Source organism: Myripristis murdjan, chromosome 18 (genome assembly GCF_902150065.1).
Source record: "Myripristis murdjan chromosome 18, fMyrMur1.1, whole genome shotgun sequence".
Classification (NCBI taxonomy): domain Eukaryota; kingdom Metazoa; phylum Chordata; class Actinopteri; order Holocentriformes; family Holocentridae; genus Myripristis; species Myripristis murdjan.
Window position 1 is genome coordinate 25,423,326 of NC_043997.1, and position 14,895 is coordinate 25,438,220.

The 14,895-nt window shown below is 44.1% G+C and overlaps 1 protein-coding gene and 1 non-coding gene across 3 annotated transcripts in view; both read right to left on the reverse strand.

Annotated features, from left to right (window-relative positions):
- kirrel1a (kirre like nephrin family adhesion molecule 1a) overlaps nt 1-8,626 on the reverse strand; it is a 32,406-nt gene extending 23,780 nt beyond the window's left edge. For both annotated transcript variants that reach the window (XM_030075580.1, XM_030075579.1), the window contains exon 1: nt 8,386-8,626. In XM_030075580.1, the coding sequence (XP_029931440.1) occupies nt 8,386-8,431 (46 nt within the window). In that variant the 5' untranslated portion in view covers nt 8,432-8,626. The remainder of the gene's footprint in view (nt 1-8,385) is intronic.
- A 2,570-nt stretch (nt 8,627-11,196) lies between these two features.
- Nucleotides 11,197-11,270, reverse strand: trnar-ucu (transfer RNA arginine (anticodon UCU)). Its single transcript has one exon. It is a non-coding gene; the product is annotated as a tRNA-Arg (tRNA).
- Between the last annotated feature and the right edge of the window lie 3,625 nt (nt 11,271-14,895).

Below are 14,895 nucleotides of genomic sequence, written 5' to 3' on the forward strand. Positions count from 1 at the left end.
GGTGAAAAGTGGGCTGTATTTCCTAAAAGGTTAATTCCATATTTTTGTTCAACCCCTTAAATTAAAGCTGAAAGGCTGCAGATCTTGATTACTCCATTTCAGATCCACTGTGATGGTGTATAAGGACAAAATTATAAATATTGTATGACTGTCCAAATACTTATGGACCTAAGTGTATGTGTGTGTGTATATACAAATATATGTTTGTGTGTGTTTGTATGCATGCATACATTTATGTAAACATGCACCAGTATGTATGTTTTTGTATGCAGCTTTCTCTCTACCAGTTTATCCATCTATCTGTCTGGCTCTGGGAACTCCACCACCTGTGCCTGCCTTCTCTCAACAACATGGCCGCCTGGCAGGATGGCCATAATAACCCATCACCATGGTGACGGTGCTATAGGAATGAGCGAGAGACCTTGGGATACAGAGAGAGAGAGGGAGGGAGTGAAAGGAGGCGGCCTGCTGAGCTTGTTGACACCGTGTCACTCAAACACAAAGGTGACTCCTGGAGGTGGGGAGGGAGCAGGGGGAAGATTAGGACAGAGGGGGAGAAAGAGCCAGAAAGAGATGGAGACTCCTTCCTTTGTCTGCCGCATTGTCTGCCCGCTCTCTCCCTTCCTCTGTCATCTTACCTTGCCGTCCTCCCCCTTACTAGCAGTCGGCGACCCCTCTCTTTCTTCGTCTCCTTTGTGGCCTTGCCCCCTACTCCTTCCCCATTCTTTTCTTTTTGTCTGACTGGCATCCACTTAAGAATAATCACTCCCCTTTTCCCTCCACCTTATTCCTTTGCTTGGTATCTACCTTTACACTTACCCTCCCCTCTGAGCTTCAATTTCCCTCCATCTGTCCTCCTGCTCATTCTCTTTCTCCATCGCACACACCACTATCAAAATGGTTGCTGTGGAAACAGGTTTATTTGGAAATGGCGGGAGGGAAATTGTTTCCCGGGCTCTTTGTCTGTCCATTTTGCTACTACTTTGTGTGTGAGAGCGACTGCATATGCTCCTGCGGAGGTGTGCGCACGCAGATTTTCGGTGATTGTGTGCGCCCATGCCGGAGTGTGCATGTGTGTTACCCCTCCATTCTCTGGGGCTCTTCTCATACACGCATTTCACATCTGAAGAGCTTTATTTGTACCGAACCTCTGTTACAGACATTGTTACCATGGCTACAGCCAGTGAGGACCACTGACACAATGATAGACACTGTGGCCATGGCAACCCCAGGATCAGTGGTAATATGATAATTCATGGACGAGGCATCTGACACATTACGGGCACATGAATATACTCAAGAGCTGGAAAGCCGGCCCATCGGTAGTAATCCATGGGCCTTTGTGCGGCCAACATGCCGAATGGTTGACAAAGAATACTCCACAGTAACCAAGGGTGACCAGGACTAACAATAGCCGTCCTCTGGATAAGCTTGAACGAGTGTATACATACATATCAAAGTGTTACTCTGCAGTAGCCTGTAGCACCACGGGTGCCGCTGAATTCAGCTGGCACGATCGATATCATAACGAATCAATAATTCACGACAGTGGTTCCCCATTGATTTTGGGCAGCGACCCATTCCAAAAGCCATTCGGACTCCGAAAGCCACGTGATCTAGCGAGTAAACATCAGCGCCATCAGTTGTGACAGCTCTTGGATTGTGCTCGAGTCCGCCTCACCTTACAGTACGGTACAGTGAACTTCTCATCTCGTATTGACGGAATCCAGCGCCACTATTTTTCAAGCCCTGTGCCATCAATAAATCACCTTCTCCAAGGTCTGCTTTAATTCAATCCGGTCCAATCTAATTTTATTGGTATGCAGCTTCTTGTAATGTCATCTGTCACAAACCATCCAATAAAAGCCTGAGCCTTGACCTCTCAGGGCGAGGTAATATTCATGCAACACCAACACGTAGCTTTGGCGAGGGTGGCTTCTTTATTGACAACAAACAAAAAGACTGGAGAGCAAACTGAGAGGGGTGATTATAAATCTCAGTTTACAACTGTAGACCAATAAGATGGAGCCCTTGGACTGTGAAGCGTCAAGTTAGCATTAGGGAGAGTCAACCAATCTGATCTAAAAGTATTGGCGTGATACAAGTCAATGGTTAAGTTTTCCTAAATATGGTGATCATCGCAAAGAAAACACAATATGCACAAAATCTTTTATATTTGATGACTTTCCCCCTTAAAAGACATAACTTCCCCCATATCATGATATAGCTAGTAACTCAAACTGATTCTACTTAGTAGGCATAAAAGTATGACTTTATCTCATGAAGAATTGCATCAGCCAAACAAGCTCTATTCTCCAATTAAAAAGGTTGGTAAATCAAGTTTACCCACCCCGACATCCCTGCATATACTAACAGGTTGGCAGTAGTGGTCTGTGATACAAAGTAATACATCTGCATGATATATTTTAATGACATGTTACAAAGCCATAGATGAGCATTACTGCTATGAGGTACCAATGCAGCCCTCAACAGCTTTGCCTGCAGGCTGTTACATTATATGACGAGGCGGCAGTTGGCGTTGTGGCGCTGTAGTAACCGATTTAGCCGGACGGCTGACTGTAATGTTGTTATCGTAAAAAAGGGAGACGGATGGAGCGAGTCGAATCCCTCTCTCTTTTTCTCTCTCTCTCTCTCGCCCCCCTCTCTCGCTCTCTCTGTCTCCTGTCCCTGCTGAGGAGGAGAAACTCGGAGAGAGCGGAGAAATGAAGTGACATCATCAGCGTCAGCCACATTCCTGCGGAGGGAGGGAGGGGAATGAGGGGGGTGGGGGGGGAATGTCCCAAAACTTTTGAGGTTACAGAGCTCCTCCACCCCCCTTCACCTCCCCTCCTCGCTCCCAAACAGCAGTGAATCACATCAGCTCGTGTATGTGTGCGTGTTTTCCAGTATATATATCTGCGTGTGTGTGTGTGTGTGTGTGTGTGCAGCTGACTACATTACAGTACATGGGCTCCTCTTCCTCATCATGTGCTCCCTGTTTTAATTCATGTGCCTCTCCTCCTGATCCCCCCCCCACCCCATGCACACACACGCACACACGCACACACACACACACACACACACTGCCACCCCCCTCACCCCACCCCCCTCTCTCCCCTTCTCTTTCTCTCTCCACCGAACGGAGGAATGCAAGAACCACATCTGGAACTTATTAGAAAGAAAGAGAGAGAGAGACAGAGAGAGAGCGAGTGAGGGAAAGAAGGAGAGGGGTAGATGGAAAGAGAAGGGAAGGGGAGGGGGGGATTGTCAGACTGAAAAGATGAAAAAAAAAAGTCCAGGGGACAGAAACGGAGAGAGAATGAAGTTTAGTAAGCAGAAAAGGGCGGTGTTGAGAGAGTGGTGTTCTCAATGGTGCCGATTAATGCCAATTAATCTCAGCGGGACCGGGGCAGGAGGCAAGGCGACTTACGAGAGCCCGAGAGCTCGCCTGGCACCTCAGATGTGGGTTCAATCACTTGGATGCCAGCGTAAATATACCCTTTGAACTCCCTCCTACCATATTCTGTCTGAATGAGCAGCCTCACTGTCCCTACTGAGGGAGCAGTCAAGCCTGAGTAATAGTCCCTTTCTCTCTCCCCCTGGCCCCCGACCACTCCCCCCTCTCCTCTCTCTCTCCGCCCCCCTCCCTTCTTCCCGAGCTCGCTCGCTCACTCGGGTCGCTTTTTTTTTTTATCAGCCCCCCCAAGAACTACAATTGCTGCCCCACCCCGCCTCCCAAACAAACAACAAAAAAATGTCTAATCACTCTCGATCTGGCCTCATGGCTTCACCCACCTGCCCGCAAGTCTACCCCTCCTCCTCCTCCTCCTCCTCCTCCCCCTCCTCCAAAAAACAACTTTTTTTTGCCACCCATCCCCCCATCACCCCAAATTGGTCCTCTCTGCAGAACGTGGCCATGCAGTTTTTGAAAACAAGGCCAATAGATTCAGTCAGATGTGATAAAGTGGTCCTCTCTTGCTTGGGGGACTCTGCATAAAGACACGTTTTAAGGGATTTTTTTTCCTTTTTTTTTTTTTTTTTTTTGGTAGTTTGATGCCCCAAGCCAGTCAAACACAATCAGATTATGGGGCTTCAAATCCCCGGGTTCCACTTGAGAAACATTTACATAGCTGTTGAGGACTCTGATGCTCAAAAGAAACATGTGTAGGCCTATTGTTAATTTATCTGAGACCACAAGTTTGATCACAAATGATTAGAATATAAATACATAGGGAAAAGTTGACAAGCTTTCCATTTCTGTGCCCCATTCAGCCTTCTACTGTATCACGTGAAAGCTTTTTTTTTTCCAGGCACCGTTTCAAAAGGCATTATAGGACACTCGTGTCCTGAGGAATGCCCTTAAACAAACATATCAACCGAGAGAAGCAATCAACATGTCACACATTGACAAACACCCACTGGGACAGAAATGCCAAGAATTTGTTGATTGAATGAAGCCCAATGGGGAACAACAGGGGTGGATGTACATCATAACATTATGGGCTCCATTCCCAGATTGAGCTTTACAACTGGTTCAGTGATTGCTTTCAGTGGCTGATGTCAATTAGAGATGCTTTTCGGTAAATAGGCTTCATTCAGATCCCGTAAATCCATGACCCGAATTTGCCTATTAACGGTGGGATGCTCCATATCCATATCTTGCTCACTGTGATCAAAATTAAAAACAGATTTATGTGTTTGCCACATATGGAGACCCAGACCTACACTCTGAACCAAATGGGTTCAAAATACAGTACCAGAAAATGGTTCATTAGGCTTCTGCTGTAGCAGAACCCTTTCATCGCTGCAGAGAACCGTTTTAGAAAGGGTCATGGTGCTGGTGAGAATTTAGTCTCCATCTTTGGTGCTTAGTGCACATTGCTGCAGTGAATTGCTCTGTACTTTCTGATCACTTATTAAACAGTGTGACATCTTTTCCGTGTGAATGGGGCACTGAAAAAAAAAATCATATTCAATGTTAAAATATAATTTTTCTTAAAACAAGAGGGACATTTTCCAGTAGGACAAGATTATCCCACTTGTTTCTAATGCAGTTTCACTTGTTACAGGAGTTTTTTCAAGGAACAAGTATAAATTATGTAAAATAAGGTAAAATAAGGCAGATCAGCACAGTAGGATCAAGAAAATGACAACTGATTCAAGAAGATTCTGAAAACAAGTTGATTAGCATCAGAAACAAATGGAAGATTTTTTTCATCTTGTTTGAATAAAATCAAGATTTGACCACTGAATATGATGCTAAATGGCGTTAACATGGAGATCTGCAGTACAGTTTCTTAAAATGGCACTCTTTCTGTTTTCCGATCAAATATTGGTCATGCTAACTGCCCAGTTCTCCTGCTGTTTATTCCAAACAAACTGGAACTGGAGAGCATTACTTCCTGTGCAGCAGAGGAATTTTCCTGGGAAGGAGCTACACCACACCAGGTGTTTAGAACATGCAAATGTAAAAGCTTTCTTGAACTGCCAATGAGTTGAATCACTGTTGTGACAGATAAAGCAGAGACAAAGAGAAGCCAAACGGAAATTTCAGGACTATTACTTGAATTACTTGAAAAGTTGCAAATCGGCAGTTTTAACAGAACTTATTCAAACCACAGTGTTGTTTTTTTAATCGGGATTTTCCTTTTTTTCTGTATTTTATTTGATCTTATTAGAGCCTTCTGTGAGTCACTGCTGTTACATATAGAAGTGAAATCACTGCCCTGACCGAAGAACCCTTGAAGAACCCTCCTTTTTCTGTGCAAGCAAGCCCCCGAGTGGGTCTGACTCTTTCAACGTCTGAACATTTTCTTTGCTGAGCACAACACAGGAATCCGTCTGGGGTCTATGATTCAGAGCTCAACTCTGTGATTCAGAGCTGTGGTGTACAGTCCGGGCAGCGGTTCGTGGCTTTGGTCCACACAAAGGACAGAGGCTGACAAATGGTACACCTGCACTGGAGCCTTTGTCGGAGTCAGCACTTCAGACCACCGTCTCAGCTATAGGTGCAGTGCTGCAAGTCCAACCTCCACGTTCTCCTGCTCATTAGGAAGTTAAAGGAGTGTGCTTGCAATGATTGATTATGTAGTAACACTTAACAGCTCAGTTAATGGTGGCACTTGCTAGGGACTTACTACCAGGTTGGTATGTAGATACAAGGCCAGGATACTAAATCAATCCTTCCAACAGCGAGAAGATGCGTAGGTAGCCATGGTTCTAGCCATCTCGTTGAAAAAAAAAAAAAAAAAAAAATCCTGATGAACCAAAGCTTTAATTTGCTGCTAGACTAATAACCGTCCAAACAGTTATACTAGTAGGCAATTACTTTCCTGCAAATTGCAGCCTGTGAAATAATGTTTTACCCATCTAATGTAGAGATAGAGTCTGGGTTGTGTTTAGAAAAATGCTCCCAAAGCTATCTATCATCATCTGCGTAACATTAATCTCCACTCTTGTGCCTGTAAAACATCTCTGTACATACAAAATTAAAATTTTGTGGTTACTCCTTTTAACATTTTTTCCACAGTCATATTCAAAAAGCACAAAGCAATATTTGAGGCCTACACGTGTAAGAGCGTTTTAAATCTTACTGAGCAAAACACAGCCTCATTTGCTGCCTACTAATCTTGTCTTCGGGAAAGCCTTTGAGAGCAATATCTTTGTGTTTGTGAGCATGAGCCCCAAGGGGGGTAATAATGGATTATACAATGGGAAGAGTGCAACACAGACAATAGGACACATGGCTTCACACATGTAAACGATGCTTGTGTGCGTGTCTGTACGCACATCTGCATGTGTGTGTGTGTCTGTGTGTGTGTGTGCACTCCTAACCCAGTCATGTGGACCCAACGGTTTAAAAAGAGTAGACAAACAAGGCATGTGACAGTGACGAGGGGTCTTGATGGACAAAATGGGCGGCTGCATGCTTTGCGTGCTGCGATGGTTGCCAGGTTGTGGCATATGTGTGGATTTTGTGGGATGCAGCCTGTCTCATCTGTGACTAAAACAACCTGCTCCTTCGCCTCGATAGGAGGCGAGAACATGTGCTTGTGTGAACCTGTAGCAGCACATACTGGGTGGATGCTGAGCGCAGCGAGCCAGGCAGGAGCCATACAAAGGGATGGCAGACACGGTGACATCATCCCTTTTCCATACCTTTCCCCGAACACGCCCCCTACCTTATGATTAAGTAGCTGGCTGGCTGGCCGGTCAGCAGCCGTGCACGCTCACGGTCAGGCAATCAAGGTAGACAATGGGGGGAGGCAGGGAAAAAAAGAAGAGGGAGGATTTGTCGACTGCGATCAAACAGGTAGGCTTAGAGAAATTACACCAATTCTCTCCTCCAGCCCCCTTGTCTCCTAGCAACTCCGTACAGCCACGATTATCATAAGCCAATAGCCTACCTGGCACCCCACAGGTACTGGGGGGGTGGGGGGGTGCATGCACGGCTGCTGCTGCTGCTGCTGCACACGCCTCATTGTGTTGCCATGTTGAAATACACAGCAAAAAAGGCAACACGGGAGGAGAGAAGGGAGGAAGAGGAGGAGGAGGAGGAGGACTAGGAGGGGGGGGGGGGTCTCATAGCTTTGTGCAGGACAGGAGCAGCAGAAAGGTGGCCTTGGTGTGTATGTGTGTGTGAGAGAGAGAGAAAAAGAGAAGGGGAGGGAGAGAATCAGAGGGAGAGGGAGCTATAGGCTGCCTATCACTACAGGATCACTACAAGGGGTGGTAGCAGTGGTCTCATTGACTGACAAGCCATTCAGATGCGATAGGAGTGGAGGAGTGCTGCTGGCATATAGAGCAGCGCTGGTCAATCACTGTCATTCCCGTCACGTCCTCAGCGCCTCACCACAGCCCATCTGAATGAATGAGGCGACGGGGTTGTGATATGCAAAGGTCATTTAGGCGGCCGGGCTTGCACCAATCACGCTTCTCCAGACTGACACTCAATATACAGACAAATAAATGTGTACATATATGCTTACATGCGTCCACACACGCGCATGTGTACACGCCAAGCTGATCACACTGTGGTGATCCATTACTGCGGTGCATAATGACATACGCGGACAGAGGCACACACACACTCTCACACGCGCGCGCGCACATTACACGCGCACGCCTTAGGTGATCCATTACTGCGGTTCATATGACAACCCTGTAAAATAGCTTGTTTTTCCCCTCTGAAACACACACACGAACGCACGCACGTACACGCGCGCGCGCACTCCTGAATCTGAATGAATGCCGACCCGAGGGCTCGAGCGCCTTGCTTTTCTGTTAAATTTCAAATCCTCGGCGTGATTCTGAAGTGTCGGGTGTCGGTGTACCGCCGTCTGTTTCCAGGCGGCGAGCGGAGAAAAGAAAGCAATTGAGACTCACCAGTTTGAAAACTCAACGCCAAACTCAGGAGCAGCAGCCTCTGCATGGTTCAACCGACCAATAAGTCCGTTATTGGCTCAAACCTCCGTGCGGACAGCATCAAAACTCGGAGTTTACTCACTATAAGAATAATGGTAATAATAATAATAATCCTCCCGCGTCGTCCCTCCTCTCGTCTCCCCTGCCTTGGGTTGGACCTTCTCCTCTTTTACACCATTTCACAGCTTTTTTCACCACTCTCTCTCTCTCTCTCTCTCTCTGTCTCTCTCTCTCTCTCCTTGCTCTCTAGCGACGGTCCGTTTTCTCCACTGGTGTGACAAGCCCGAGGTAATAACAACACCACTTCCGGTTACCATTTCAAAATAAGAGCCTCGGTAGCGAACAGGTGGAGTAAGTCGAGGCACAGCAGTGCAAATAGATCGTAAAATGAAGTCTTATTTCGTATTAAGTCTATATTAAGTGGCACGGTTTTTCATACAGGCTACCAAACGGGGAGTGTCACTCATCCCCTTGACTTAAGTCAGTCACTGCAACACAATGAAGTGAACCAATGACATGCCCTATTGTATGTTGGCTTGACAAAATTCACAAATTATCATGCACATGCTTAGAAATTTTAAAGACAAACCAGTTGATGATGAGTGTCATGCGAGTTAGAGTTAAGCCACCTTTTATGGCTGACATGGGCTACATAAGATTCACAGTAGGCTATGCACCAGGCTACACATTACATCATGGTGTTAAGGGTAAAAGCAAAACGTATGATCGTTTTTTTCCAGAAAATATTATTGATTTCGTTTACAGTCACTGATTATAGGTCCTAATTCATTCATCCTTTGAATTTAATATTTTAATATTACATCACCAAGGAAGTTGCAAAGGTTTGGTGGTTTGGAGCCACAACTAAGTTGGTTTTTTTTTCCTTCCGTTTATTTTGCAGGCTAAGTGACCCGGCTTCCGGAGCTGCTCTGGCTGTATGTGGGCTGACTTGATGCGGTCCACATTCTCATTAGCGGTGCATTCCTCTCTCTCTCTCTCTCTCTCTCTCTCTCTCTCTCTCTCTCTCTCTCTCTCTCTCTCTCTCTCTCTCTCTCTCACGTCAGCAGCACCACAGCACTGCCCCCTTTTCTCTCCCTCTGGATCTTGCACAGGCCAACACCGGTATGTATGTATGTATGTGTGAATAAATAAATAAATAAATAAATCAAAATAAAAAATAAAAAATAAATAAATAAATAGTCAGGTTTAGAGAAGCATAATATATTTTGTAGCATGAAGTAATAGCTGTCTTACTTAAGAGGTCGAGAGTTATCCTATACTAAATATTGGACAGGGATACTATCATAGATAAAGTATAAATTCCTATAAGAATATAATAGGTCGGAATATTATACAGGCCATATATATACCAATATATTATAGAAATATTACAGTGGTACTATAAGATACTAAAGAAAGATACCAGTCACTATGAAAAAGATAGACACGCTCAGAGTCTCTGTTTGGATATTATAGGCCTATGATAGTGACGCCATGGAAGATATAAAATATTGTAAGGTGTGTTAAGGTCGCTCTAACCCACTGCAGACACACTATTAGTTCCAATAGGAATATTATGGTATGTATTTTCATCGGGGACAGATCACTGCTGCCAATAAAGTGCAGGTTTCCAGGTCCAGGGTATACAGACCGTGTCCTCATTCCTCTGACATTATGTAGGCTACAGATTTTGGTGATGGTTCCCCATGATAGCTGTCACCATTCAGAAGGGCTGCACAGCGAGCTCTCAGGTGGGCTGGTTCTCCCTGCCTCAGTCCGTGGCAGAATTTAGACCGGGCAAGGAGCGCCCCCTTGTGTCCTCTGCACACCGCACCCTCTGATGCTGGAGTAAAGACTTTAAAATGCTCACACACACACACACACACACACACACACACACACACACACACACACACACACACACACGTTTTACAGCCACTGGTAGTGGCGGGATTCACTCAGTTTTCCAATCTTTCATGGCTGACATAAATCTTTAGGGTTCATATTATGTATTAAGGGACATAATAATGACAGAATCTTTTAAAGGACTAAAATATTATAATTGCATTTATAATTTTGTATGAAAATACTGTATTGCCTGCATTTTTATGTGCCATTGCATCAGTGATTCTGATTATTTCCAATTTATAGCACTATATCTAAGAATACAGAACAGAAGAATTGGATGTGCATATCTGTTTATTGGTTATCTTTCATGGATATGCATGTAAACTACAAGACATCTCTGACATTGGATAACTTTGAAGCATTAATTAAAAAAATATTTTGAATGTCAGCACATAAACCTATGCATGGTACTGACAATACTGAAAATAGCATCTTTCTCGCAGTTTCAAATGCAGGATTTTTATTTCAGAAAATAAACCCTATTTCGTTTCTTTTTTTCCCCCTCAAATTTAACCAGGTTAATCCCACAGGGATTAGGAGTCTCTTTAAAATACTAAAGTAAGACCGTCTGAGAAAGCAGCAAGACAAACGTAAAAAATTGTACTAAAACCTACACAATACACTGACCGTATCCATAAATCTGGTATACGATCCATCATTAGCAGTTTAAATTTACCAGGAGACATTTTTTAGCCGGTGCAGTGGTACTATGGTCCATGTTTATGATAATCACCCAGAGATGACTCGCACAGCCATGCTCGCCAACTGCAGCCAAACATGCCGACGCAAAAACATCTCCTCCCGTTTTGTTGTTTGTGCTGTCAAAAATGACCGCAGGTCTGCCGTGTGGCTCACAGAGTGACTCATCTCTGCCGGGACTCGAACCCGGAGCCTCTGGATTAGAAGTCCAGCGCGCTATTCCATTGCGCCACAGAGACTGCGCCAGGATAACCGGGCTCTACCGCCGTCTACATACCTCACATCCTCTGCTATCACTGCTCTCTGCATCCCCGCAGCATCAGGACCACTCTGCGCCGACATGTTGGCTCAGGCAGAGCGGCCAGCAGAGGGCGCTGTTTCCCTACTCCTTATGGACAATGCGGTGGGAGGTGCGTCAAGTCAACCAGCGTAAGATAGGAAGTCAAAACATTTCGTCTTCAAAATAAAAGGCACTACGTTACTCGAAAGAGCGTGAACAAGTACAACAAGTGGTATGATTTTGAAGTTTAGTACCGGAAGTTGTGCTTTTGTGCTGCATTCGTTGTATCCTGGGAACTGGGATAAATCCCAGCTCCCGTTAGGAAAAGTGCTCTCTAAAACCTTTCCGACTGAGAACTCCCACTTGGGAGTGCTTAAATGAACCAGTCCGCCCACAAACAGCAGATGGCATCAAAACGAGTGCCATGGCTACAAAATAAATGAATAAATAAATAAACAAACAAACAAACAAAAAACTTATGTTAGATGACAACTGTAAACAAGCACACAAACTGTAATGTTTTATACCATGACTCCATCGTTCCACTTGATTTAGGCCACGACCAACTTTTTCTATCAAACCGAAAAATGCGGTATAATGCTTTGGAGTATAGTGAGCGATATACATGGGGAAAAAAGTACCAAGTGGAGCTCCTGAGCGCAGTCCGATGGGAACCGGGAACATTGAACGCACCATTATTCTCACTCGACACGTCAGTCGCTACAGGGAAAAATAACGCACAGAAAACGGCGAACAGACCATGTTACTTATTTCTTTCACTGAAAATGTATATTTCCAAGCCTGCGTTAACGTAAGAGGAGGTAGTAAATGTAGAGACACGAGCTAGTTTCTTGAAGGCAGTGTTGTGAACAGCGAGGTGTTCATGGTTAGCCTGTGTGTTTCGCTTTAACAAAAATACTGTCACTCAATTAATTAGCAGGCAGCAAAATAGGTGTAATATTGTCATTACCAGTTGAAAATAGTGCCGGAAATGTCGTGTTATTATCGCCTCGCACAAATGCAAGTTGGAGATTGTACGGTGCTATTTTGCATTGCAGTTATTTTATTGTATTTTTGATGAAAGTTAACAATAATAAAGGTTGGTTGGTTGGTTCATCCTTTCAGGTTTATGTTACCTTGACGTCTCACTGTCATGCATAAATCCCAGAGGGAAATGCTGCATATCCTTCCGCCCACTTTACTGTAAGGCATAGTACCTGTGTTGCATCCATAAGTGGTTACACTACTATTGCATCAGATAACCAGCTCAGCACCTCCTCCTGGCTTCTTCCACATAGTCCTGTCATCACCAATCATACATGACACTTGTGTTTTGTTCGCCGGCTGCAAGTGTGAGGCTGCAGATCAGGGCCCACCATATTTTTCATGTCAAGGACTCCCAAGTCGAGACACTAGGGCACAGAAGTCCATCTGAAAAACATCAAACCCACGACATCATTTTATCTTGCTTGTGCAGTGGCGTATTCTGTGCTTCTTACCAAAATGTTGTTACAGATACAGAGAGTTTCAGACTGACATTGTTATCAGTTGACTGTGCTGATACTCAATATCATTTAGCTGTGCCAAAAAATACAAGGGTGTAGTCCTAGTAGTGCTCCCAGATTTCTAGTCTTGCCAAAGAAGGGAAAAGCGTCTGCAACAGCAACTTGCCCATTATGTGAAAATCTCCACTGAAAGCCAGAATAATGAAATCATTTTTGGTCAAGCATCTCTTTCAGGCAGATTGACCCACTTTATCTATTCAATAGTAAGTTAAACTCTCAGATGAATTAGACCTTAATACAATGTGTGGGGGAAATCATTGCAGATTCACCAACAAATTCAAAACTATAATGTGCAATTTAGCATGCGATTAGAACCTGTGCACACATGTATTCTACATGTAAATGATCAAGACTTGAGAAGATGTAACTTGGAGGTCTGCTGAGGAAAAAGGGAGTGCAGTACAGTCTTTTGGCCATCAGGGGCAGTATAGAGTAATTGGTGAACAGAATATATAGGTGTGAATGAGGCAAGTGATCACTACATAGGAGTTCAGGTATTTACCAGGAACTGGATAACTGTCACTGTCACACGGCCCAGGATCATATGCTGACTTGTAATTGATGTTAAATTATGACTACTGCGGAAAATTCCTGGCATTGAGGTTATGTGGTGTAGGCTGCATAATCACAGGGAGATTTTTTTTTTTTTTTTTTTTTTTGGCCTAAATAGTTCCACATTTTGTTCATTTAAGGACATAGAAATTGTGTCTTCTTAACCACCGTCTAGTCATTCTACCCACTGCACACAAAAAATGTAAATGTAATTGAGGGGGCTGACTTTCCGTTGAAGGCCCACTGACAGCTGCTCATTTGATTGGTTAGTCCAGTTTTAGCGCTCTGTGTCACCCCTTGGACGTGACTTCACATACTCCTGGAGGTGGGATATCTCACTATGTGGACTTTCTCTGGTACCCTGAAGACATTACAGGTCATGGCCTCACACGGTACCCACAGTGATGTCTGATGATGACTGAGCAGAAGCATGAACAAACTAAAACAAGGAGGTAGAAGTGTATTCTCTGCTGAGAGGTTTGTACTTCATATGTGACACGGTTTAATGTATTTTCATTCAGTGCCAGACACAGAAACTTTCAAAATCAAAGGTCAAACTGTTTTGAGAAAAACTTCATTGTGCATTTTTGTATTGTTTTCCCTTGCTTTCTTCTGAAGTGAATTCAACCTAAAACCTCAATTCTATGCAAGGACAGCTGTGACAAGGTGCCAGCAGGTTTGAAGAGAATAAAGAAAAGGATGGAGAAACATGAAAAAACACACCTTGTGTTATCTTAGAACAAAACCAAACTTTACAATGTGTTTTCATATTCTCTCAGACACAATTAAGTTGTTTATCCTTTAGTCAGCAGGCATTGGACTCAATTCAAAGAGTTCAAGTTCCTTCAGTATTAAAAGTTTCATGAATGTTTCATACATGTTTGTTTCATGGCCTCAGACACACACTGAAGAAGGCAAAACCTTGGTGATGATTTATTAAAACATACTGCAGAGTCATATGCAAACACTTCTGTCTCTTAGAGTTGGATCAAATCTGTCCAGTAATTTGGAAATTAGAAATCAAAGCTGATAAATCTAGTTTCCACCACAGCGTTTATTCTGCAGTGTTTCTTTCCCAAACTAAACACTGATAGTCTCAAGTATGTGTTTAATGTGTCACTTTATCATTTAATGTTTGTACAGTGGCAAGACAATCACTTTCCTATTAAGATAGTGGTTATTCACTTGTGCTGCAAACATTGTTTTGATAGGAGCATCACCAAGGGACCTGCCCATTGTCCAGTGGCCCATTATTCTGAAATCCCAATTCTCTGAAAATGTGCCAGGACCAGAGGACCTGCTCGACGACCTGGTATCCTGAAAACAAACACCCATTATTCTGAAACGCCAACAGTCTGAACAATGTCCCCTCCATATATTTGGCAAAGTTTAGGCTGGGTTTTCCTCAGGGTTAGGTTTGGGTAAACAGGGGTGGGGGCATTTCTCAGCAGCATAATATACACCATT